Below are 24429 nucleotides of genomic sequence, written 5' to 3' on the forward strand. Positions count from 1 at the left end.
AGCTTGCCACAATGGCGTAGCAATAATTGTGGTGTGCTCCAGCCCTTGTAAATTCAATGAAATCTTAGAAGAACATGTAAATTATTTTTTATTTAAATCAATTTCCATTAGCTAGCACGCAGCACAGACAAAAGAGGAGCTGTCAGTTATTTGTAAAGTGCATTATAAATGTCTTTTACAGAAATGATCAACGAGAGCTGCCGTGTGTCATAACATGCATGTGAAGGTAAATACTAAAAATCAACGCATGTCCTACCATTTAGATAGATCTTAATTTTCCCATTTTTGATTACCTTAACTATTTTGCCTAATTTACCGCTTAATTATGTACATAACAAAGGCAATTGTGAACTTGTCAATCAAAATACTCATTGCTGTGCAAATACTACCTTTGCAGCATGAAGGACCTGCGCTTCTTCAATTCTTTTAAGTTACTATCACAGCTGTTGCCCAAGCTTGAAACTTGCCCAAAATATTACTTTTGATATGAGAAATGCACCCTGGGACCATGAAAAATATTGTTGAATCCCAAATGAAATGACGGGCCCCATTTTAAGGATGACAGTCACCTGTCTACGCACAACATGGGCTGGACGGAGGAATGAGATCTTGGGGGCCATTGGTATTGGCTGGCAAAGATGTCAGTGGCTTTGCAGGGAAGAAAACCCCAGGGATATCTCAAATGTTAAAAACTTTTTTTGTTTTTAAATGCTAAACACCCAACTGTAGGATGGCATTCCTTATCTCTGACACTTCAAGGCAGTGTTGCAGTGAGGATGAGGTCGTGTTATGCCACCACCCTGGGGGACCTCCTCCAGACCTTTGGATGCCATCAGAGGGAAAAAAGGTAGGATTTCTGGCACTTATGTTTCATTATCTGACTGCTGCAGGTTGGCAGCAGTCATGGAATAAATTAGCCCCATATCCAAGAGCATGGAAATAAGGACACAAATAGATAACTTTCAACAAAGTAAATTAAAAGTAAACATCAGCCCTTCTAAAGTGCTGGGCTGATTCTCTGTGTCACCAGGGCTTCCTCGTGCTGGCGTTACATGGCCATAAAATGTATGTTGATGGCACTCATGTCAATGTATTAATGCAATGTGCACAGCATCAGCACAACCAGATGGGATGCAAATGAAAACTGTCACTACCTCTGTAAAGCAGAAATAGCTAAGGGTTTGTCTGCAAGGCGACAATGATTAGTCCAAATTAACTAAGGTGTGCATTTGAACTATATTAGTTAAATATAATGATATTCTCATTCAGAATTAAAAATGGCCTAATTTAATTTAACTTAATTTACTTCCAAAGTAAATAATGATGCAGAAAAGACATTCTACCCTAAAGATCTGATTCTACAAAAGGCCAATGACTAAGACACTGAAGAGTAAGAGAAATTAAATACTTTGAGAGAGCAGAATACTTTGCAATTCATAAAGGTTGTTTTGGTCCATGTAAAAGAAAAGGAAAAAGCTATGAAGATGCTACAGATGTCTGCTGGAAAAAAATTCTGAGTGCAGTAAACAAACATTTACTGTGATAATGAGAAGCTCTGGGTGCATATAACTCCCTGAATCTGAACTCCAGTTGCTGCAAGTCCAATTTAGAAGCAGAGCTCCCTGTGTTTCCACAGCCTTTGGAGCAGATGGCCACTTTATATAAAAGGCAGCTTGCTAGGGAGGCACATTCTCACTAGAAGTGAGATTCCCAACCATCCCCTGAGGCCCCAGCAGCCAGAAAGACTCAAGCCCATGCCAGCAGCAGCTTTCATGGATGTATAATCATCACCCTGCCCAATATTCCACATCCCTGCAGGGCTAGAAATTGGAGCTCTTATGTATTAAGGGTTACACAACGTATCCCCAAGAGACTTTGATATTTATTATAAATTTTTGGGAGAAATCTGTTTTGGTTATTTTTTTTTCTTTAAGTTTTAGGAAATGCAATTTCAAGGAAAAAGGCAAGAAAAGGCTGTTGATTACAAAACAGCATTGATTTTGTGGAGGTTACAAAGACAAACAGCTAGAGCCTCTGTACCTCCTCTACTGCAGCTCTGAAAAAGAACTAATGTTGGAGATGCTTCCTCTGAGGACTGACAAATGGTACTGAGAGCAGCACATGGCCCCAGATGCCACCATCTGAACAGCAATAGCTAAGCAAACTCTGACACTACCAAACGTGAAGACAAGAGGGGAGACAGCCATTCACACCTGTGAGGCTGGTGCTTCTTCACTTAAAATACATCTTAAAATAAAGGAGTAGTTCAACAAAATAATCCTTGATGCAAATAAAATAGATCCTCCGAGGCTCTAAAATGGATGAGTTACAACAGCTCTACACATTTTCCAGGGCCTCAGCACAGCACCAACAGTCTTGTGCTCAGCACATTTGGATGTGCTGTCCCTTTCCCTGCCCTTATCTTTAGTGCATACAGTAATTTGGACAAGAACTGGGCTGGAAAAGTTACAGAAGGTTGTTCTGCAAACTGAGCAGTCAGACCTCAGTAACTCTTGTGCTGGGATGCCCTCAATCCCTCCCATATTCCAGCACCATGGGCAGCTATTATCAGGGGCATCTCTAGCAGATGATGGAAGCTTGCTTTTAATCGTGGTTTTATACATTCCTGTCACCTACACCTACAGTCCCATTGTTCTTCCCTGCTTCTGGAAAGCAAAACTTCAGCTACTTTCTGTTCTTGTTTGTATACCATAGGAGTGATCACTAGGCTCAGTACTACCTTCCTGTGGGCTTTGCTTCAGTAGTTTCTCAAAATATGATGGCTGGAAATCATCACGGGGTGTGGGATGGGTTCCCCTTTGTCCCAGACTCTTGGTAGCAAATCTTCCTCATGTACCTGCCAGGGAAATCACTTCCCACTACTTGGCACATCTTTGTTCACCTTGAGGATGATATGGTTTCAAAAGGAAACAAATAAAGGCAGAAATAAGAGGCAAGCCTACTTGGAAAACTTAGTGGCTGGCCTGGCGTTGCTGTGTTGAAAATGCTCTTGCATTTTGCAGGTGGTATGAGCTGCTGAACCACCTGCAAGGCAGGAATCGAGCATTCCACTGGCATTCAGACATTCCAGGCTTGCTGCTGTCCCCATCACCCACACATTGCATGAGGCTGGCCATCTTCCATTTCTGTCTCATTTAATTCTGGGCCTTTGAAGAAGGGTTTTCTCTTAGCCCATGCATATTATGCCTAGGTGAGGCAAGCTCTCCAGAGGCAGCTGAAGTTTTTTATCATTTTAGTTATTATCTATCCATTCTGGCTGGATGAAAACCAAACTTTGGGCACAAACCCCCTTTACAGCGTTAGGGAACCTGTTTCTGGCTGTACCTATCAAGTGCGACGCTTCAGGCAAGGGGAGTTCACTTTTATTTGAGAAATTATGAAAAGTGCATTCAGAACAGGAATCACCTAGGTCTTCCTCCCTTAACCAACTCTCCCATCGGCCAGAGTTCACAGAGAGCAGTCTACAGCAAGTTGTACCTACTTTTTGTGACGACACCTTCCAGGTGGATGATGTTGGGGTGGTCAAACTGTCCCATGATGCTTGCTTCTCCCAAGAAATCTCTTCTCTGTTTCTCTGTGTAGCCCACCTTCAGGGTTTTGATAGCCACTGGAAACTCACGCTTTCCCTGCAGCTTCAGCCGCCCACTGCAGACTTCCCCAAATTCACCTTGAGAGGAAAATCAGGAAGAATGGGATCACACCATGTCAAGGGAACACACGATGTGCCTCTCTTTACAGGATGCAGCACAGCCTTGGCTGATGAAAAGCACGATGGGCTGCTCTGCATTCATGGATATGACCATCTCAAACAGCCACAAGCCAAGTAATTCATAGGCACAAGAAAACTAGGAGTAAAAATGTAATTTTCCTATATTTAAAGAGCTGTGCTTTATGTTCCACTGGGCTTTTTTCTCAGTTTGTATTTTTGTCTACTATATGAAAGAGTCCTGTCACATCCTGTAGCACTGTCCTGTGCAGATAGCTGTAAAACTCAAACCACTTGCTTCTTAACCTGCCTTTGGTAAGTTACACAGATGGAAAGCTGTCAGCCTTTCACTGTAACATATATTTTTATAAACTCTTTACAATTTTATTACTACCTTTTCCAAAAAGTAACCTAAATGGACTTTTTTTCTGATGAACACTAAATTACGTCCAAACCCACAATTTCAGAGGATAGAAAATACTCCAAAGGTTGGATGCAAGTCTAAACAAACAGCTTTACTGGAAACAAAATGGGAGTTTCTTCTTTAAACCAAGGAAGTTTAAAGCTTTGGACTTTGGCTTGTGCTTTTTTAATGTCCCAGATGACTTCTTATTCTTAATTTTTGCTTCAAGACTGACCTTAATGTTGGGGGATAAAAAGGTTAAAATGGTAAAAAGAATGTGAAAATTAAGTGACTTCTTTCCCTTAGCGTCCACTGAAATAGCTCAGCTGGATCCAAATATGACGACCATTTTCTGACATTTTCAGTTCAGCTCCTGAATTTCAAAACTGCCGACAATGACAGGTCTGTCCCAAACTTCAGCTGGAACGTGCTCACCTTCACTTCCAGGGTACCTAACAGCTCAAATATTCCATGGCCCTTCCCAGATCTCTCATGTTAAGAAAGCCAACACCTCATGTTGCTAAGGGTCATGGAATGCATTTCCATACCAGCTCCAATAACTCTTTCAATGGTTATGCATGACGCCTCAATTTCCTTAGCAAACTCGTGGACAGCTTGATTGGGGTCCTCGTAGGTGTGGGGGTCAACGTAGGTCCTTACTCCAGGCAGCTTAACTGCAAACACAAATTAAGCACATTTAATGGAACATGACATCACAGAAAATGGGCATTACACACTCCTGTCCCTTGCACTCTGCTCTGCTGGAAATTTATTTCTTTGGTGAAAATGAGTATCATTCTTGAAAAATGACATTTAGTTTGCATGTGACATAGGTGCAACTTCATCATATTTAGAAAAGCACAGCAGTGCTCAGCTGAATGATGTGCAGCTAAAAAGCCCTCTTGGTGCTCTGTAATGGGTTGGTCCGGTGTCTGGTAGAAAAAGATCCCTTTCTGGAACTGGAGAGGGTACACCAGGAGGAAAAGTATAAAAAGCAAAATGCCACAGGAGTAACTTGCAAAGCAAGCTGGATGGATGGGGGTTGATGGAGAGCTGAAATAAATTATGCCCTACCAGTCACACATCAGCTAATCAATCGCCCACATTATTTCAGACAGAGTTACTGAGATTTAAAAGAACTGCATATTTGCAGTACAAAGCCTGTGGGTTGTATCAGTATAAATATAATCAATAGCAGGCTTTTTCTCCAGGACTTGAGAGAGGAAAAAGTATTTTCATTATCCATATTATAAGTTTGTTTTGACAATCATTAAGGCTACTCACATGAAGAATTGCTCATCAGTCTAATGAGACAGCTACATTACACTGTGGCTCTTAATTGATTTGCTTCCTGCTGCCTTCATTACATAGCACTAATGGAAATTTGACTTTCACTCACGATATGTTTGCCTATTCCACCCCAAAAGGCACCTCACTGTTACCCATCCCTAGATCCCACAGCTCTTGATGAAAGAAGGACTGATAACAACCACGAGATTTGCTTTCTAGCATCACCGCAGAGGGGTTTTCTATTCAAGGACATTAACACGGCATTTCTGAAAGCTTCCTAGGTGCATGAAATAGGTGTTATTCCTCACACCTCTGCAGAGGCATCCAAGCCAAAGAGTAGCAGTGGGCTTGGTCCTCACAGCCGGCTGGGGTGAAGCAAGGCTTTCAAACAGGTATTTTGGACTGATGTGTCCAGACCCCAAAAATGTTGAGTTGCTATGTGCTGACCAGGAAAAACTAGTAACATCTTTGTTCACACAGCAAAGACAGAGGAACAAACCAAAATGGCTCACTAGAAATATTTGCTGCAAACATGCAGGTGTGAACAGCTCAGCACACGTTCAGTTCTCTGTGGGGCTTGCAGCAGAGGCGGGTGGGGACCTACTGCACAAACAATTCTTTTGTGAATTACCAGCAAAACCAGATTTTTTTTTTTTTTTCCAGAAAACCACCTCTCAGTTGAATTTCTCACTACCACAGAAAGCCAAACCCACACATGTACATTTGCTCTTTACTCACTGTGGCCATTATGAAAATGCATCTTTTCTTCTTCTGGATCTTGTTTAGCCTTGCTATAGCCACATCGCCTGGGAAAAAAAAAAACACAACAGAAGAGTATTTATATGGCAGAACTCCATTCTTTACTTCAAATCACACAATGCACAAAAACCCAGAGCAGTGACAAATCCAACCTCTCTAGTGGCTCTGTTGCTGCTGTCCCAGTTTTAGCTCATCAAACTAGCAATTTCCCTAACAGGATTCAGGGCTCAAGGCCTGTGGATTTTCAATTGAACTTGTGTTTCCAAATCCCACAGATGCTTCTGAACATCTCCACTCTACCTGACATCTAATGCAGCTATTATGCAGAAGAAAAGAAAGCAGGAACAGGAAGGACAATGGAAGAGGAATGGGATGAAACATCAGAATTGCAGAAACAAAATCTCCTGGATTGCAGAGCTTTTGCAGGCACTGTGTTGTACGTCTTGTATACTCCCCTTCATCCACTGTGCATTTGCACAGAACTTCAAATTATGCTGTTTTAGAAAATGGCCTTGTGTAAACATTAACAACTTATACACATGCAAAATAATGGCTTCAAACCAAACCAAACCAAACCAAACCTGTCGCCTCACTGTCTTCAGGGGTCTCCTACATATCACTGGCTCTGCACAGCATTTCGTGTACATCTCCTGTCTTTCCACAAGGGAGCTGCCATTCATGGAATCCCGTCTGCCCAGCAGAATAAAGATGGAAGAAGGCAAGCTGCCTGACCTGTCCTGCTCACACCTTAGCACCAGACAGTGCAAGGATAGTGCTGAATCCTACCATGGAGTTGCAACCACAGTCATATGGAAGTCGCACCTCCTCCAGGGCATCCTCCTATTAATTTTTGGTTGCCCTTCCCTGACTCAGCTTCATTCTTCCCATTGGTTTTCTAGGTGATAGTTTTGCATTAGCATTAACTGTCTGCTTTGGTGGCTTTTCTGAGATCTGCTTCACATCGACAACCAGGAAGCCCCAGGATAACTGCATAGGCAAGAAGAATTCCTATACACACACACACACACATTTAAAAAAACGGGATGAGGTATGTAGGATGCACATGTATATGCTCGTCTTTCCTGATAACATAACTGGATACGGGAACCGGATCATCCTTCCAGCAAACCGCATGAACATGAGACTGAAGGACACTGCTTGGAAGAATGAAAAACCTGGAACAGACACGCACAAGCCAGCCAGCATGCACTGGAATCACTAGCTGGCACACCTCATGGAAAGCCTCAGGCTACTAAGAAGCCACTTAAAGCTGAGAAACCTCTCTTCCATTGCTTCCGTGATTTTTGAGCTAGGGGCATGTGAGCACTCCAGCATCACTCACAGCAAGGAGGAGCATATGATTAGCAGGAACAAAACTGCAATTAGGAGGAGGCAGTAACAGGCATCTGCATGAAACATGCCCTCAGCATGAAGTCCTATTACAGGGAACTGCTGTCTGCCCGGAAGAAGGGGCCAAGCAGCCTTTTGGCTATAGGATTCTGGCACTGGGTTTGTGAAATGATCAGGGTTATAAACAAAAGCCCGGACACAATGAGATCCCACCATTGAGTTGGACCCAGCAGAGCTGGATGCCGGACAGCTGAGGAGGGGAAAAGCCACATGAGCTTCTGGGGCTATTCCAGGGAAGAGGAAGCTTACCTTGGGACAAAGGGAGACCTGTGCCACAGGGAGAGGAAGGAAAAACAGAGATTGCAAAGGTTGTGCAAGCGCAGGGAAACGGACCAAGAAGACAAGGGAAGGCTGGCAGGCAGTCAGGGGACACAGGCAGGGAGATAAACAGGTTGCACTTGATAACAGCCAGGTTATCCATGCAGGGCACGATTTCAGCAGCAGCAATCAAGCTGAGACCATGACACTTTGAATGCAAACCCCACAAGAACAGCACTGAGGTGCCCAGAGCTGTGGCTCAGTTATCTGCATGTCGGTGCTCATTGCCTTGCTCTTAAAGCAGCAGTGCCATTTCCTGAGATAGCGTCCTGCATAATCAACTCAAAACCTAAGCACTAGGTGTACATGGAGACCGTGCGAGTAAGGCTCATTTCAAAGCACATTCTGGTGTTCACAAACGGTCAGTGAGAATGGAATCTTCTTCTTCATCATATGACCTCCCCTTTAATTAAATAAACTGCAGAGATGAATCTCAGTATCGAGTTCCACTTCTGGCAACCCCAATTTTTTCTGCTGCAAGTTGCCAAAGTTACATCAGTTTTCTGCAGAACTAATTTTTCCAGATGGAGGCATATGATACAATTTTCCTTTTAAAAATACACAAATGTGTCAATTCATCCTTCTACCAAATGCACGTATCCGATATTTCTTCTGTTTTCCTTTTGGAGCAAATGCCCTTCTCTGTTCTTCAGGTTTGGAGCACTTTGCCTCTGAAAATGCTTTTCTAACATCATCCTTTCTATGACCTGCATCTCCTGATTCCTTGACCATAAATACGGAGGAGACAGAAACACGCCGTTCCCTGCCTACAGTGATCCAAGCACACCTTGATGCACAATGGTCTGTGTTTTACTGCCCACAGGCACACTCCAAGGGCCAGTGCAAACCAGCTGGCTGCAGCTGCCCCCTTCTCTCAAGCTGGGTAACACATACAGCAGCACATCACATTAGCATCCGACATCAGGCTCTGGGACGCCCGAAGCATCGTTAAAACAAGCCTTGACAAGACACGTCAAAGTGAAATGGCAGCTAGTGGCTAGTGACTGTGACTGTCAAGCAACAGTTGGGTGTCACTAATAAAGCTTGCTGCAAGACCTGCCATCACTTGTGCCCTTTGCACACTTTCTCTAACTGGCCAGAGTCCACGCTGACCGGGGCTAAACCGTGCTTCTTCCATTCCTGACCTTCAGAAGCTTTAAGTAACACACACAGGCATTTTTTTCTCCTTTCTTTCCCAACTAAATCCCATAAAAATCTTCAATTTCAGGTTAACAGTCCTGAGTCGCTTCGTTAATCTTACTGGCAGATCAAAGTATCTAAATATCGTGGCTTTGCAATATATTTTTTGGGAAAAAAAAAAGCTCTCAATTGTTTGTGAAATAATCCATTTCTGCATGTGCATTTGCTCTTAATATTTATTGGCAAAGCTGTGAGTCAAAAGCTCTGATGGAAGACTCATTCTCTAGTTTATTATCACTGTACAAACCATAGATTTCCAATATCTTTTCTATATCACGCACAGCAAAAGCATAAAGATCCTGACACTCGCTTCATCTCCCACCGAGCTGGAGACACTCAGCCAAGGAGTTAACGTAATTCAGCAGCACACCTGAATCTCAATTAATTTACTCCTGTTGTGTCCCAGTTTCTCTATGTAGAAAGCAGATGTCTTTCTTGCACAGCTCTATGTTTTTCAATAGAAGTATCAGAGGTAAAAAGAAAAGTGAGACTTTAAATATTCTTAAGGCATCATGTCTTATTTAAAAACTACTTGCAGATTGGCAGGCAGCTCATAAAATATTTATGGAGCAGATTATAAAAGTGAAGTTGTAAAATGATCCCTATATAGGTTTATAAAATATAAAACGGACAGGTAGAAAGATGAAGAACCCAGCTGGGAAACCAATGCCCACTACCTTGCATGACAGAAGCCAATTCACGGAGAAAAAGCCTTCAAGAAGTGAGGCAGGAAGATGCATGCTCTCCCTGGACTGATGGAGATTATTTTGTTTCTGCCCTGTGCTTCAGGATACCCTTGCTGGGTTGTGTGCGGCCCTTTGGCCACTCGAGGCATTCCCCTGAAAACCACAGAATGCCCAAGGGAAGGAGTTTCCATCTCCCTAGCTAGGGCCACCATTCTGGTCACAAGGTGAGACACGGCCAGGGGACTGTGAACCTGGACCTTGGATGTCAAGCCCTAGGTGGTGATGTGCAAAAAATCTTTCCACCACTTTTTTTACCGGCATAGGCCAAAGCATTTCAGCACACAGTCAAGGCATGACTGGAAATGCAGGTGGGGACAGCATTGAGACATCCCTGATGAGGAAAGGGACTTCACCTTCCCAGGTGCAGTCAGTACCATCGAGCAGGTTGTGCCCTGAAGCAGCATGCAATCTCCCATCCCCGTCTTGCAGAGATTTATACGTGTGTTTAATCTCTTAAATATGAGATAAACGAAGCATATACACTTCTCTGAAACAGAGACAAACCACCACTTTTTTTTCAGGGGTGAGACCTTCTCTCAGAAGCATGTCTTTTACAATAAATCAACTTAGAGGAATGCTTCCAACCCATCTCAAGCTGTCACTTTACAGGAGGTTTGCAAGGACTGCAAGGTTGTTGTTTGCAAGGGGTTAGTGCTTATTTCAGACTATTTGTTCCAAGATGTTAAAGTAATAAAGCTGCATACGTGTTGCAGGGCAGGATCGTGTTCCATGCAGAGGAACAAACAAACATGGATCTATCCATCTGGCCAAGATCCTGCTGCCTCAGCTTGTGTGGGGAGACAATAACTTGTTCAGTAAATAGCTTTATCCTTGATAAACAACACCAATACTGAGAGCCAGAAGCAAAAGCCTACCACTAGTGGTATAAGTCTGTGTTCAGCATTTGCCTTTGCCGCCTTCAATCCTAGAATAAATTCAGTATAAAAAAGCAGGTAGTACTCAAGGGACTGGTGTAAACAGAACAGCTTCTACACTGGAAGTTGCTTTCTGTTTTTCTGTTCACTTTCCTCCTGCAGAAGATCAAAAGAGTCTGGTGACGACAAGCAAAGACCTTCAGCTCAGTCCACAGATACAGTAGATGGCTGGCCTGAGAGGAACTGGGCAGATTCCTTTCCAAAGGGCTGCAGGCTCACAGTCTTCTCAGCTGCTTTCCCAGCACTGCTGTCCCCCTCTACACTGTGTGATCCTGTCTTTGACCGCTGATTAATTTGGATCCCTTACAGAGGAAGCTTCACAAATCCAGCAGTGGTATTTTTAGCCTTTAGTCTTTCCCTGCCTTTGCGCTGAATGACTCCCTGCTTTCCTAAAACACCACCAGAACAATTAAAAATAACTTAAACAAGATACCGTTTTCCCCTCTTGCAGGAAGCTCCCTCTGAAGTGATTTCCATAAATCTCCCCAAAGAGGTCATCGTGCCTTCCGACAACACGGCCAATGGCATCCGTGCCTTGAAGTAACTCTTCCCATTTCCCCCTCCCAGCTTGCTGCCACATTAGTCTCCCTGCAGCTTAGGAGGAAACCCGCAGAGGGTGTTTTCCAGGTCAGCCAAGTCTTCCTTGTGAGTCTCTTGTCTTCATAGTCATCCAGTCTAATCCTGGTCTTCTCTGAGAAGTATTTTCCATTGCTGTCACGCTCTGTTTGGGGGCCTTGCTGAGGACATTTGAAGCATGACTTGCAGTGAGGGACTGCTCGTGCACTGGTGCCACAGCAGACAATAGAAGTACCGTGAGGTTTTCTTTCAGAGCAATCACTGCCAAAACAGTGGCCCACATACCAGAACAAACTTTTATGGGCACACACTTTGAGCTGAGTATCCTTGCTTGCTAACTCTGCTCTTAAGCACTGAGAAGTCACAAAAACCAAGTCAAAAATGCTCCATCAGGAATAAAAACCAAATCCAAAGCCCAAACTCCTCCTTGGTTCACACCTTTATCAAAATAAAAATACAGCACCAGAGGACCCCAAAATGGTTGACCTTAGTGACTGCTGTACCCCACAGCAAGTGACTGCACCATGACTCAGCTACCACCATGCAAAGCCTCAGCATCCCCCAGAAAACACAGCAAAAGTGTTCCACACCTTTCACCAGCTATGCTGAAAAACCTTCCCAGCTTAACAGTGCATGTGGGATGTCTCAGAAGTTCTGTGGTCTCAAGCAGCTATCTGATGGGGATGGTGATTACATGCGTCTCTTACAAGGCTTAGGAAGATCTCTGCCCACACGAATATTACAGTTGATTCTTCTTTGAGAAGCAACTCAACTTGTATCCAGTCAAACAAACAGAAATTAAAATCACCCCTCTTTTGACTAGTTGCAAAAGAGGGGAAAGTACGAGAGAGCAGAAAGTGGTGAGGCAGCCCAGATGGTGGCAGAACAGGACAGCATGCAGCATGGACATGCACCTCAGGACACCCGCAGAGATATGTCCAATGCTGCTGGAGCATATCGTGGGCAAGCAGCACCATGTCATTGCTGTGTATGTCACACACTGACATGTATGTCGATGACATACAGTGCATTCCACTGACATGCATGTCACATGCCACTAAACACCTTTCCACTCCTGCCTACCCCCTGCCTCCTCTCTGGGGGCACATCACCTCCCCCCCAGCCCATCTGGGTGACCAGAAGCAGAACTTGATGGGTGTCTGGCACACGTGATGTTTTATTAGACACCTGGTGCAGTGCCTGGATTGATCATGGCATAACATAGCAGGTTTTTCCCCCTGAGCTCCCTGCTCTTGCTGAAGATACACTCTGCTTCAGGTCACGCTATTTCCAGTTGTTGAGATAGACAAGCTGGGTACAGAGATCAGATGAGAAAGTGATTTCCAGGCCCATACAAGAAAGGAAGGGAGAGGCAGACTGTGCACAGAGAACACGGACGGAGGACACGAAGTAGGAGCCAGCACGGGTGGGAACACTGACCATGTTAGGCTCGGATAGGCAACAGCACGCAGAGAAGAAGCCCACCCACAGCCATGATCGCAGCAACTGAAAAGCAAACAAAAAGGCCCAGGATAAGGAATAATCCCACCGCCCTGGCAAGGTGCAAATACATTTGCAACATTTTTATATGTATTTCTATCTTCTTATTACAATTATTATATGGACTGGAACACCCTGGGCTGCAAAAATTTCATGGAGTATGCTATTGTTGGTGAAAAATGCCTTGGGGAGAGTGTCTAGGTCCTGGTCCTGTAAAGCAATTAACCATGTGCTTCCTGTACTTGAGTACCACCGTCAGGATTAATGGGGCCACCCATGTGCTTAAACTTAAGCACCTGCCTTGAAGCAGGCAAAGTGACTTTTTTCCAGAAGCATGAATGTGGTACAATTACAATTGCCTTTAAAAAAGGAAAAGCACTGGATGAATATGAGCCCTGCTTTTGCAGACCCTTATGTATGTACTCACAGAGCCCTTTCTGCATCTTCTTGTATCAGCAAACGTTAGGTATCTGTGGAAGCAGGACCTTGTGAGTCGTCTGAGAGCATTCAGCCTAAATAAACTCAAAATAGGGTGAGCTGAGAGGCACTCCATGCACCCACAGCTTGCCTTTGAAGGCTGCTCAGCCACTATTTTAATCAGACTAGGGGTTTGCCTGGCATCAGTTCTCAACCCAGTGCTGGCTGCACCTCAGTAATTGCCCTTTATTCTTGTCAGAGAACTTGCACAGACAATTTTTCTGTTACCAAATCCATTAAGATAGTTCATCCTGGAAAAGAACATAGTGCAGAAGAAACAACAGGCAAGACTTCAGCACAAGCAAGAGCCCAGTGGTGCTGGTATACTCCGGTTAAAGTCAGCTGAAGATCTCACTCGTCATTTCTCCTCAGTCATCACAACATATCATTCTTGAAAAAAATTCTGTGCACGTCAGATTTTTACACAGTATGAATTACAATGCCTAAATACATTAAAATAGTTTATTTAAACAAAATTAACATTCTGAAACTGCATTGCCTTAAATTATGTTGCAAAATAACTTCAGGCATGCAATGATTTACAAAATTATACACTGGATTATGTGCTTACTTAAATTAAAACTGGTGAAGAATGTCTTCTAAGCTCCTTTTGCATCAGCAAAACAACTTGCTAACATTTTCTAAACAGCAATGCCAATATCTCTTACTATAATTGACAATATTTTCTATTTTCATAATGCCCCAGCTTGTTCAGTCATCCTAATATGGAAGCAGATCAGCCTTCACTAAACCACTCCGTAGATCCAAGTTAACACCAAGTTAACACCAGAGATCCAAAACCCAAAGGCACACAAAGGGAATCCTACATATATTGAGTCAATTTTGCCATTTTCTTCTTTTAACCATGCCGGATTTGAGTGCAGGGAACTGGTGCCATCTTCAGAAGATCAGTTTGGCTGTGACCCTTGAGCTTATGTTTCTGCTAGGAGGCCCTTTTCCTCCAGGCATTTTCTAATGGTTGCTGACACCAGACCTTCCCACACCTCCACACCACTCAGCATGCAAAGTCAAAGTTTCCCAAACAACTGTTCAATTAACCTGAAAAGCAACCACTTCCTTAAAATGAGAAGAGCTCACTGTTTCCTTAAACAAAGAAAACTCTTTGAGGCTTCATCAGCAACAGGGCTGCTCTGAGACAAAATCAGTTCCCTGCACTGAATCCAGAGCACTTCAGATCTCACTCTATACAGAATAAAAAAAATGTTCAAGTGCAAGAGAAAGGTACCTCAATGCAGCCTTGCTCCTGCAAACCCATCGGCTGTGCACCTATGGTCAAAATACTCTGAGGTTTAGCATTATGGGAAATCTAAAGCGCTTAGAAACAAGCTACACTGGATCAGCAGACAATAAAATCCACTTTCCAGTCCAGCGAGCACTCAGACAGGTAAGTGAAGTTACTAATTGGTCTGAACAGTCAGGACAAAGGAAGATTTATTACTGCTTGTGTTAACAAAATGGCTTGATTTGGCAGATAAACTTCAAAATACAAAAATCCTGTGGCAAATCAAACCAATGTTAAACTCAAGCAAAGCCATCATGCGTCTTGTGGCCATCGGATTTGGGTGCTGATGGCTTCTAGGAGGGGCCCAGGTCCCATCTCCTCATTTCCTGCAGGGCTTTCTTAGTCTAGAAACTGAGAAGCTGAAAGCAAAAGCCTTCCAGACAAGATCAAATGCTGTGAACAAGATTAAAGTGCTGTTTAATGAAATACACCTGGACCTCTCCAGGGTTTTAAGATCTTTAGCCAGCAAGCTGATCTATATTGGAGAGCAGAGTAGAACCAAGCACTGTATAGATCAATTTTATCTGCAAAGTCTCCTCCAGCCTCACTGAACCAACCAGCAGACTATGAGGAGAGCTTGTCGGGGCTGCTCCTGGCCAGAAGCCCCTCAGATCTGCTGCAGGGTAACAGATGACATGTCTAGGTAACAGTGAAAGTTATTGAGAAAACACCTGCAGCGTTAGATCCCCTTTGCTGGGAAAGAACAGGCGCTGAGGCGACACCAAGCTGGCTTGAAACAAGGTGTGACACCTGCTTCTAGCCCTGGCTTCAAGGAAAGGGCTGCAGATGGGCAGAGAAAATGTAGAGGAGCCTGGAGCTGCAGTGACACCTCCAGGACCTCTGTGGCCTGCTGGCACTGCCCTGCTCCTTGGCCAGCCCAACTCTGCTGCTTTCAGTTATCTCAGGCACACAGATACAACACTCCTCCAGTTCTAAGGTGACCCCCACAACACTTATGTGGTTTGCAAACCCAACTGTCCAGAGAGCAAACTTTAATAAACCTGTGTGAGGAGGACTTATCAACACCCTTGGCATTGTTTCAAACCCTGGGCTTTGTTAATGAAATGTATATATATCATGGGCCCCAGCAACTGTTCCTGCAATTAATGTAATTAATTTACCACAAGTCTGCAGATGACCCAGAGAGCATTTGGAATTAAACTACATTTTAATGGCTAGATAGAATTCAGAGAGGCTCTGCGATATATAGATGTGGCTTTTAAGAGTTGTAAGTTGAAGTCTTGGAATCATGATAAATGAAAGTCTCGTTTGTTGCTTTTAATAAGCTGTTCTAATGGGATGTTCTTCAGAGGCTTGCAATTAGAGACTGAAATACTTGAGGGTGCCTGGGAAGATTTTTCTAATCCTTCATGCAGCCTTGAGTGATGGTAATGATTGCTTCCTGCATCTCCAGGTCAGGAGGACAGCGCTACACCTAGAAACTCCTGAGTGAACATGCTTGCTCTAAACATCAGAGAAGCAGCATTACACACTGTGAGCTGCTAGGAATATATTCCCATTTTGTCCTGAAATACACGAATGTTTAAGGAGTCCCCTGCTCTTCCTGCTGAACTATCCTCGTTCCCACGTTAAAGCGCATCTCTGCACTGTTTGAGAAAAACTGAGAATGCAGAAGGCCAAGCAGATGATACCGATGCAGTCACTACGGGGAAGGAAAGAAATGTCTTCAGGGAAAGGAGCTGCACTTGGAAAGACCCCTGGCATTACACTTTTCTATGTCTAAGATGTAACAAAGTAGAGATAACCTTCTCTCTAGGTAAGAGGCCAAGTGCCGCTACATGGCGAAACCCCAGGAGAGGTCACACTTCTGATTTCAAAGCAAGGTGAAACACCCACATATTCAGAAGTGCAGAAGGACAAGAGCCTGACTTCCTTCTTCATTCTCTACCCGCTCCACAGCCAAGAGAAGACACAGTAAAACCCCACTTTCAAAGACTACATAGACATGGGTTGCTCAGCAGGAGCCTCGAGCTGCTACAAATTCCAGCTGGAAGGGCAGCCCAATTCCCTTCTCCAAGTGGAAACAGGACTTGCACAATGCCATCAAACAAATCACTTGCAAGAAGGCGAGGAGGTTTTCTCACTTACTGCTGCACTGTTCCCCAATTTTCCCTGCTCTGACAGAGCTAATGCCGGTTGCTTATCTGTTAGTCACAGTCTTCCCAGCCCATTCCCTTGGCCACTGCCAGAGGAACTCAGAAATAACTTGGAGCTTAATTACAGATTTGGTCAACTCTCACCTTCTGTCTGGGCCAAAGTCATCTGAGTGCAGATTAGCCTGGGTCCCTAAACCCGCCTCGAAACTGCAGAGCGAAGACTGGCTTGCGGAGCCTGTCGAGTTTGCACTAAGCCAAAAAGTGTTTAGAACAGAAGAGGAATGAGGTGATGGAGCAGCCAAATTTGACAAGCTGATCTTGACAGGATGTTAGAGATCAGTGCTACTGGCAGCAGACTTCCACAGCGGCTCTAGGAAGGTACGACCCTGTGCAGAAGGGTGCACTACAGCACTTTGCCTTCGGGGAGGGGTACTGTACACCAGTGCTGCTCCTCTCTGGGAAAATGTACCAGCACAGAGGCTGTTAATAGGATGGAAGTAGTAAAAACCTTGACCCCAACACAAGCAGGACCAAACCCTGCCTGCGCTTGGTGGATGGGAATTTTGACTTGGCAGAGCAAGAGCTTCCTCAACAAAATCCTTCCTCTTGTCAGGTGAATCGTGGGGAATATTTGGCAGTAGGCAGCATAATAAAGTGGCTATAAATCACAGGAGACAATGTCCTGCAGGAAGAAGGAAGAGCAGGCAAGAATGTAGAGATAAAAATCCTTTAAAAAGTCCCGACTAACAAAAATTGTGACTCATGCTGGAAAAATTCTCTATGAGAACCTTTACCTATAGACTGTCTCCCATGTCCTACGGAAATATTGAAAAAGCCCTGACACAACTTGGAAAATAGGATGCGGGGAGGTTGTGGAAAAATTCATCCACTTTGACCTTCCACATCACAGAAGGTTGTAAACACTGTCTCAGGACACACACCACAATCTTTCACCCTCTCTATTCCCTGAAAGTCACTTTTTAACAAGATGCACATATTTGTGTCCAGAAAATAGACCTCTGCCACCACAGGCATGGATATTTAAAAGTCTAAATCAGCTAAGGTCAAGGATGGATACACTGGTGTAAGAGCCTTTGATTGCCAATACTCAGGTGGCAAGATTTGTCTTTGCTCTGTCTTTCAAAGGCTAGTTCCTTGCCAGAAGGAGACTTTCCATAAAAGCAAGACACAGGGCGAAGGGCAGTTTTTTGTTGCTTCAATTTTTTTTTTTCCTAAGTTCTATGAAAAGCTCCCTCTGGTTCTTTGGAAGATCACTTGAGATGGAAAGGTCATCCATAATGGGTAGTTGGCTATAAATGCAGATGCACAGTTGACTTAGCTGTTTTGAACAGCTTTTGCAAACATGCACAGCATTGACCTAATATCTTCCCCACTTTGTTCTGTAAAAGCTCATGCTTTTGTTTAGTGCTACGAAGTTTGAAAGCTTGGGGGACTGGAGGGACCAGCCGTCTCTTAACACTCACCCTAAGACCTCGTCTGTTTTGCAAACAGGGCTGGGTTTGAAGGACAAAAGGAGAGTACTGCTCTGGAGCAGTTGGTCTCCTCCCTGGACTGCTGAAAAGATGGCTCCTTACCTCAGTTTACGGGGAGAAAGAGACTGATGCCACACAACAACTGAGACACTTTACTGCTCCCTGTGAGATGGAGTGCAAAGATCTCTGTCACTGGATTGTCCGACACAGACTTTAAAATAAAAGTCAGTAAACGGTTTTAGATTAATATATGCTTCAATCAGGAACAATAATGGTAACCAACATCTAATTCATGCATTGCTAAGAAAGCAAAATCTATAGCTTGGCTCTATCTGTAAAATGCACTGCGCTTTTGAGAACACATAATCCTAACGAAACAAAGACAGTAACAACTCGGTGTTCTTTAATTCAATACTTGTAGCTGGTTTAATAATAAATTTTCAATCCACTTCTCTTTTTTATGCTGAGACAACCACAGTCTGATTTAGTGAATCTCTCTGATTTGCAATCCCAATTGTTATATTATTAATATGCCCTTGATGCAAGGAGCAGGATAACTTAAAAAAGTGATCAGCTATTTGGCTTGGCATTTATGACTTTGGTCAGAGGACATGTTATTTACAGGAAGTTTTCTGGAGCATCTGCAAGTAAATCAGCTCTGAAATGCAGCTTAATTGTTTAGGGCAAAGTACATTTAATTTCAAATTCCCAGGAATCTCCATCTTCAGACGCAAAGTGCATTTCCACAGATGGATGCTGATATGTGGAAATGCCACCACGACTACTGTTCAACTGACCTTTGGTTTAGGGCCAGCTGCCAACGGGAAATGCCAAGCTGTTACTTATATTCATTCAAAAGAAGCGAGAAAACTGCAGAGACTTGAAAGCAAAAAAAGGGGAAGAGGTGTGGTTCTGCCTTTGGAAACCTAGCAAAAAAACAAAAAGCCTGGAGACTCCAGCAAACTCCTCAGCCCTATGACTGGAAACTACTTTCTACTTTCAGAACTGCCAAGAGCAAATGCAACCCCCTGGAACCAGGCACTGGAACAACAGAACCACTCCAGAGGTATAGGAAAACATCTTCCAGAAACAGGTTAACTGCTTCAGAAAGGGATTATCCCATGACTTGGAACATGTTTATTGTCCCTGCTGTCACAGCAGGAGAGTTACTCCACAAATTGTCTTGAATCCATATCCTAGGCAAAGCAGCATGAGTGACACATCTCAGTGGCATCTCTGCTTTCTTCCAAACCAGAGCAATTTCTTTGTTTTGCTTTGTTTAATTTCAAATTGTCTGTCATCTTTCTGGATTTTTGGGGTTTATTCTGCTGTTCTCACGAGTCACTCAGTGTACTAGATGGGCTTTAAAATTCATGGGAACTCAAACTGGCTGAGAAGCTCTGTGGTTTTGAAGTCAATTTTCTAATAATGGACCCAGCCTTGGTGCTGGAGGCTTCTCCACCAACTCCAGATGAGGGACTGTGGTCTTTTCAGTTAGGGGAAGAACTGAAAAGATAAAAATGGATGAAGAGCTCAGTTCCCTGTGTCTGCCCTTCCCAGACATCCAGCGTGGCATCGTGAAGAAGGTTCCAGGAACCTGCCGCTGCCCTGGGGTCAACAGAGGGAGATGTGAGCACAAGGTAGGAGAATTAAGGTAGTAGCAGAGGCGGCAATAAAACTCTAGCCAAAGGACACAAGGGCTTTTATAAGCATGCCAAGAGATAAAGAGCTAAGAGGAAGCACATCCTGGAAAGCATATTAGGCGAAAGGACAGAAGGATGTAACTAATGAGAACTGCTGACAAATGGCTCAGGATTTGCAACTGCTTGCTGAGACCAAAGACAGTAGCAGTGAAAAGGAGACCTGCAAGGGTATATCCTCCTCAGTGGGGTACTGAGCGCTTGCCAGCGACTGTGGAAAGAGTAAGAGCTACTGTCAGCCACACAGTTGTGATTCCCCATGGCCACAGAGGGATATACATTCCTCCACCTGCCATTCATCCCCCAGACTCTTCCTTGCAGAGGTGCCAGGTGAAATCCACAGCTTCCCTACGGTCACGCGTGCATTCTCCTGTCTACACCAATACAAGCACACATCCAGGCTGGGGGAAACCAAGGTTCACATCCACCTGCTCTGATTGAAGAGGGATTTAAATCAAAACCTCTAGCCTTTAAGGAAAGACTTGAACTCCTGTCTAGAGTGTCCAGCACCAAGTCTTTTGACCACAGCTTTCCTGTAGGCCCTGCTGTGAATTGCCTGTAGCCATTTACTCACCCCCACTCCTCTCTGCTGCTGCATGCTTCTCAGGCAGACAGGAGCATTTACTTTTCCATTTTTAAGCCAAACAAGTCACTCAAAGCAGACAACAGGAGCTTGAACAGCTGAGCTGGAAGAGACTGTCAGTCTCTGACCTTGAGTGGAGATGAGTCTGGCAGCACACTTACCTTTCCAGACAGGAAATAACTGTGTGTCCATGTCCTTCCACAGATGCCTTATGGCTGGGGACCAAGTTGCTCAGCCTGGCAGGATTTCACTGCTCTGCATTTGCAGACTGATACCTTACCTCCTCTGGGAAATAAGACCCTCAGCCAATTAATTTAGCGCAGTTCCTCAGCGTCTGTAACATCTTAATGCTTACAATATCCTGTAATTTACAGCCACCTTGCTAGACCTGAGCTTAAGACAGACCTGTATCATAAAAGCAACTGTGGGCTGATGGGTACCTTAGAAGAAAAAATGTTTACTTTGCACTGGAAACATTCAGCCTTATCAGTAGATGTACTTCACATTGCTGTGTGGAGTACTTCACACTGCTTGGTGTACTTCACAAATGCATGAAGGATGTTGCATCATTCGACTACTGCCACTAAAAAAATGTACTCGTATACATGTAGAATATGAAAAAAGTGCCTTCCATGCTGGCTGCCAAACAAATTTAATGTTGCAGTACAAACTTATCCTGATACAAGCCAGATTTTGCCCCAGTACCACCATCTCTTGTTCATCAAAAAATTCCATCAACTTCCATTAGAGTTGCCAAAGATGGTATAGCCCAGGCTTTCATCACTTGCCTATGTTTAAGCACATGAGAAGTCAATGGGATGGTTTGAAGCAGTGTGTCTCCCTCTGTGGGAGAAGCTCTCTGTATAATTTACTAACACTTGGGGAACACATTAGTATCATACACAGGAAAAATGAAATCCAGATCTGACCAAAATGTGGGGCATTTGCCATTCTGGTGGATTTATCCTCATTTCTTTTGCAAGTGTTTTCCTGATGTCAAGTTTTCTGCGTGAGCGAAGTCCATTGCAAGCTCTGAGTGCAAACATATGGGGCTGAAGATATTTTACCTGTAATAACATGTTCTGCTTATTTTTAAAGGAATGTGAAAACACTCCTGTGAGAATCAAGTCAAATAATCAGGGCCAGTCTACACACAGATGAAAATCATTGGGAAGTGAACTACATCTGTGAGAGTGCCTCTGTCACTCCTGCTTGTCCAAACAGATCAATCAGCCCACCCTCGTGCTGTTTTACAGTGCTACCGCTTGACAGCTTTGTTCACATGCTGCTTTTGCCTAAATCACACTAATCAGCTGGTCAGATAAAAGTTATTACAGAAGTTGAAGAAGTATAAATACACAGCTTCTTCTCTTACCTTCCGCTGAGAAGGAAACCGATAACAACAGCCAGCAGAATGACTCCCACTGTTACAGACACAACAATTATAGGAATCTGGCTCTGGTCGCTGGATGCAGCTACTGCTGAGATGAGAAACAGAAGATGGAGATTAGGGTTAAAATGACAGTCAGCACTCATGAGAGTCTTTCTAGTGAGGCTGCCAGTGAGGTTTCAAGTCTTACCAGTTTGTTTCTTCTTTTACGGTTTGTGTTTTCCCCCTTTGCTGTCTGTTTCTAGTTTGGAAGGGATATGGGTGGAAAGAAACAAAACTACATGCAACACGAAGCCAAAAACCCAACAAAATTGCATCTCATTGCTGAATTCAGAAACCAAAGTGTTGCAGAATGCAGCCTTTGAGTTTGTGAACTCAAGTTTTTCTCCCTGAGTTAGCTGCATTAGAAACCAGAGATAAAAGATGAAAACTCAACAGGCAGAGAGAACATTTATGGAATGTTATTGCTAACAGACATAAGCAAAATCTACAAGATAAAAAGAATTACCTGCACTTCAAGAAGTTTTAAATAATTACAAACTAACTCCTTGTGGCATCTCTATCACATGGCCATATGATGCCTCTGTAAAACAGGAATTTGCTAAGACACGTACATGAGTTGGTCTTTTGATTGGCCAAAATTCGAGGAAGCAAAACTCTTCCAGCCCGTGCCTTGTAAGGAGCCCTCCTTACAAGCCCCGCCAAAAGGCAGGAGACTGATCTGGTGATAAAGATGCCAGCAGAAAGGTCACAAAAGCTGATTGAGAACTGAGTTTTGACACAGGTCAAGTAAGAGCAGGTGAACAAGCTCCTGCAGGCTGTAAAATGGAAATGCTAATACCATTTGTGTCTTGTTTATCTGCCCTACATGGCAGGGGAAGGAGCCCACCTCTCCCAGGGGTTTGTATGTGGGGTTCCCCAAGCAGAAACCAAAGTCTCCTCCCCTTGCCCTCTTCGCTGCACATATATAGCCACCCCAGGGTACAAATCTCACATCCTCCCTGCAAAACCAGCTCCCTGGCACAGGCACCACTGCTCTGTGGGGGAAAACCTCATTATAGCTCTTAACCTCGTGCCAGCCCAGGATGAAGCTTCATCCACCCCAGAGAGCAGCAGGAATTGATTGCGTACTGAAGAAGCCTTTAACTAAATGATTGAACTAAAAAAGGGTCCTTAGCATAGGATTAACATTATGAAGGCTATAAAATAACTGAATATAGTCCCATATTAATTGTTAAAGGAAAGACAGAAAGGTATGGCATTAAACATTGATCTGCTCTGGGCTTCAAGTAGCTCTTCATATGGGAGCTCTCCGGTGCTTAACCACGAGCAGGGTGGACCTGCTACAGCAACGTAAGTGATTTCAGAAGGATTGGTCCTGATACATTAGATATTTAATGTTAACTGCTCCAAACCCCTGCCATCATCCAGAGATTTTATTAACCTCACAAACTTATGGGGGCTCCTTAAGATGGTGTTTTATTGCTTTCTTGACAAAAGAATTAAAAAGAAAAACATTTAAAGGAGAACATTAAGCAGTGATTGGTGGTTTTTTGCACAGCTCAAGGGATGGGGAAATGAGATAAATTCTGCTGCGAATCTATGGCAGGTGAAAAGCCTGAATTCATAAGCCAAGCTGGGACTTGCTGCCATTCAAAGTCAAGGGGACATGCACACCTGCATTACTGCTTCTTAGCTTGGTGATACGTTCTTCCTCCTGCCCCGCGTACCAGGTGGATTAGTTCACCAAGCCAGCCAAAACCCAGCTCTTGGCAAGGTTAGTTTTTGGGGCTAGATGAGCTCAGTGACATTTGGAAATGAGGAAGCACAAGTGGATATACCCAGCAACAGCTTCCACTCAGATAAAAAAATTCACTGAAAATCAAAGCCCTGGCTGCTTCATGGTGCTTTGCAGAATTGCCCAAGCAGGAAGCAGTATGCAAAAATTCCCAAAACCCGGAAAAAGAGGGAAGTCCAAAACAGGTTATAGCTTTCCTCCATTGCATTTCTCAGGCTGTTGTTGTATAACTCCTCCAAATGTATTAAAGATAACTACAGAAACCTTGTGAACTGGAAACAAAACCTGTTGTTCGGTCCAAACTACTTGGAGAGTGTTTCTGTTTCTCAGAACAGCCACCAAAAGGTTTTCATCTGTGCTTGAATAAAAATCATTTGCTTTGGCTCTAACAAGAAGTTCAGATCTGTACTCTTGATGTAGCAGTGAGATTTCGATCTGTGCTTGCTTTCGAAATCTCCAGCATGTGCAGGAAAGCAGCGGGAGTCTGGTCACACTCCTGACACTAATATTGACTTTGGGGAAAAAAAAGCTTTTTATAAGGTTTTAAATGTCAAAAAGAGATGCATATTGCAAGATACTTAGGCTTACATTGTATTTCAATCCTATCAAGTGTTTAAGGATCTGGTTAAGTCTGGCGTCAGCCAGAGCTTGAGTCCAACAGATGAACAATTCCCAGTTCCTAAACTGGGAACCACGCAATAGGT

General features: G+C 43.8%; 1 protein-coding gene across 4 annotated transcripts in view; it reads right to left on the reverse strand.

Annotated features, from left to right (window-relative positions):
• The window catches only part of EPHA5 (EPH receptor A5), a gene marked incomplete at its 5' end in the record, with an annotated part of 193057 nt that overhangs the window by 20583 nt on the left and 148045 nt on the right, over positions 1–24429 (reverse strand). The window contains 5 exons of one of the 4 annotated variants that reach the window (XM_082281210.1): positions 3503–3688; positions 4679–4804; positions 6159–6226; positions 12805–12870; positions 21913–22015. In XM_082281210.1, the coding sequence (XP_082137336.1) occupies positions 3503–3688; positions 4679–4804; positions 6159–6226; positions 12805–12870; positions 21913–22015 (549 nt within the window). Of the gene's footprint in view, positions 1–3502; positions 3689–4678; positions 4805–6158; positions 6227–12804; positions 12871–21912; positions 22019–24429 lie in introns of all 4 variants that reach the window. The other 3 variants (XM_082281209.1, XM_082281212.1, XM_082281211.1) reach the window with 3 other exon arrangements.

This window comes from Coloeus monedula, assembly GCF_965178545.1.
Source record: "Coloeus monedula genome assembly, chromosome: 5".
Lineage (NCBI taxonomy): Eukaryota > Metazoa > Chordata > Aves > Passeriformes > Corvidae > Coloeus > Coloeus monedula.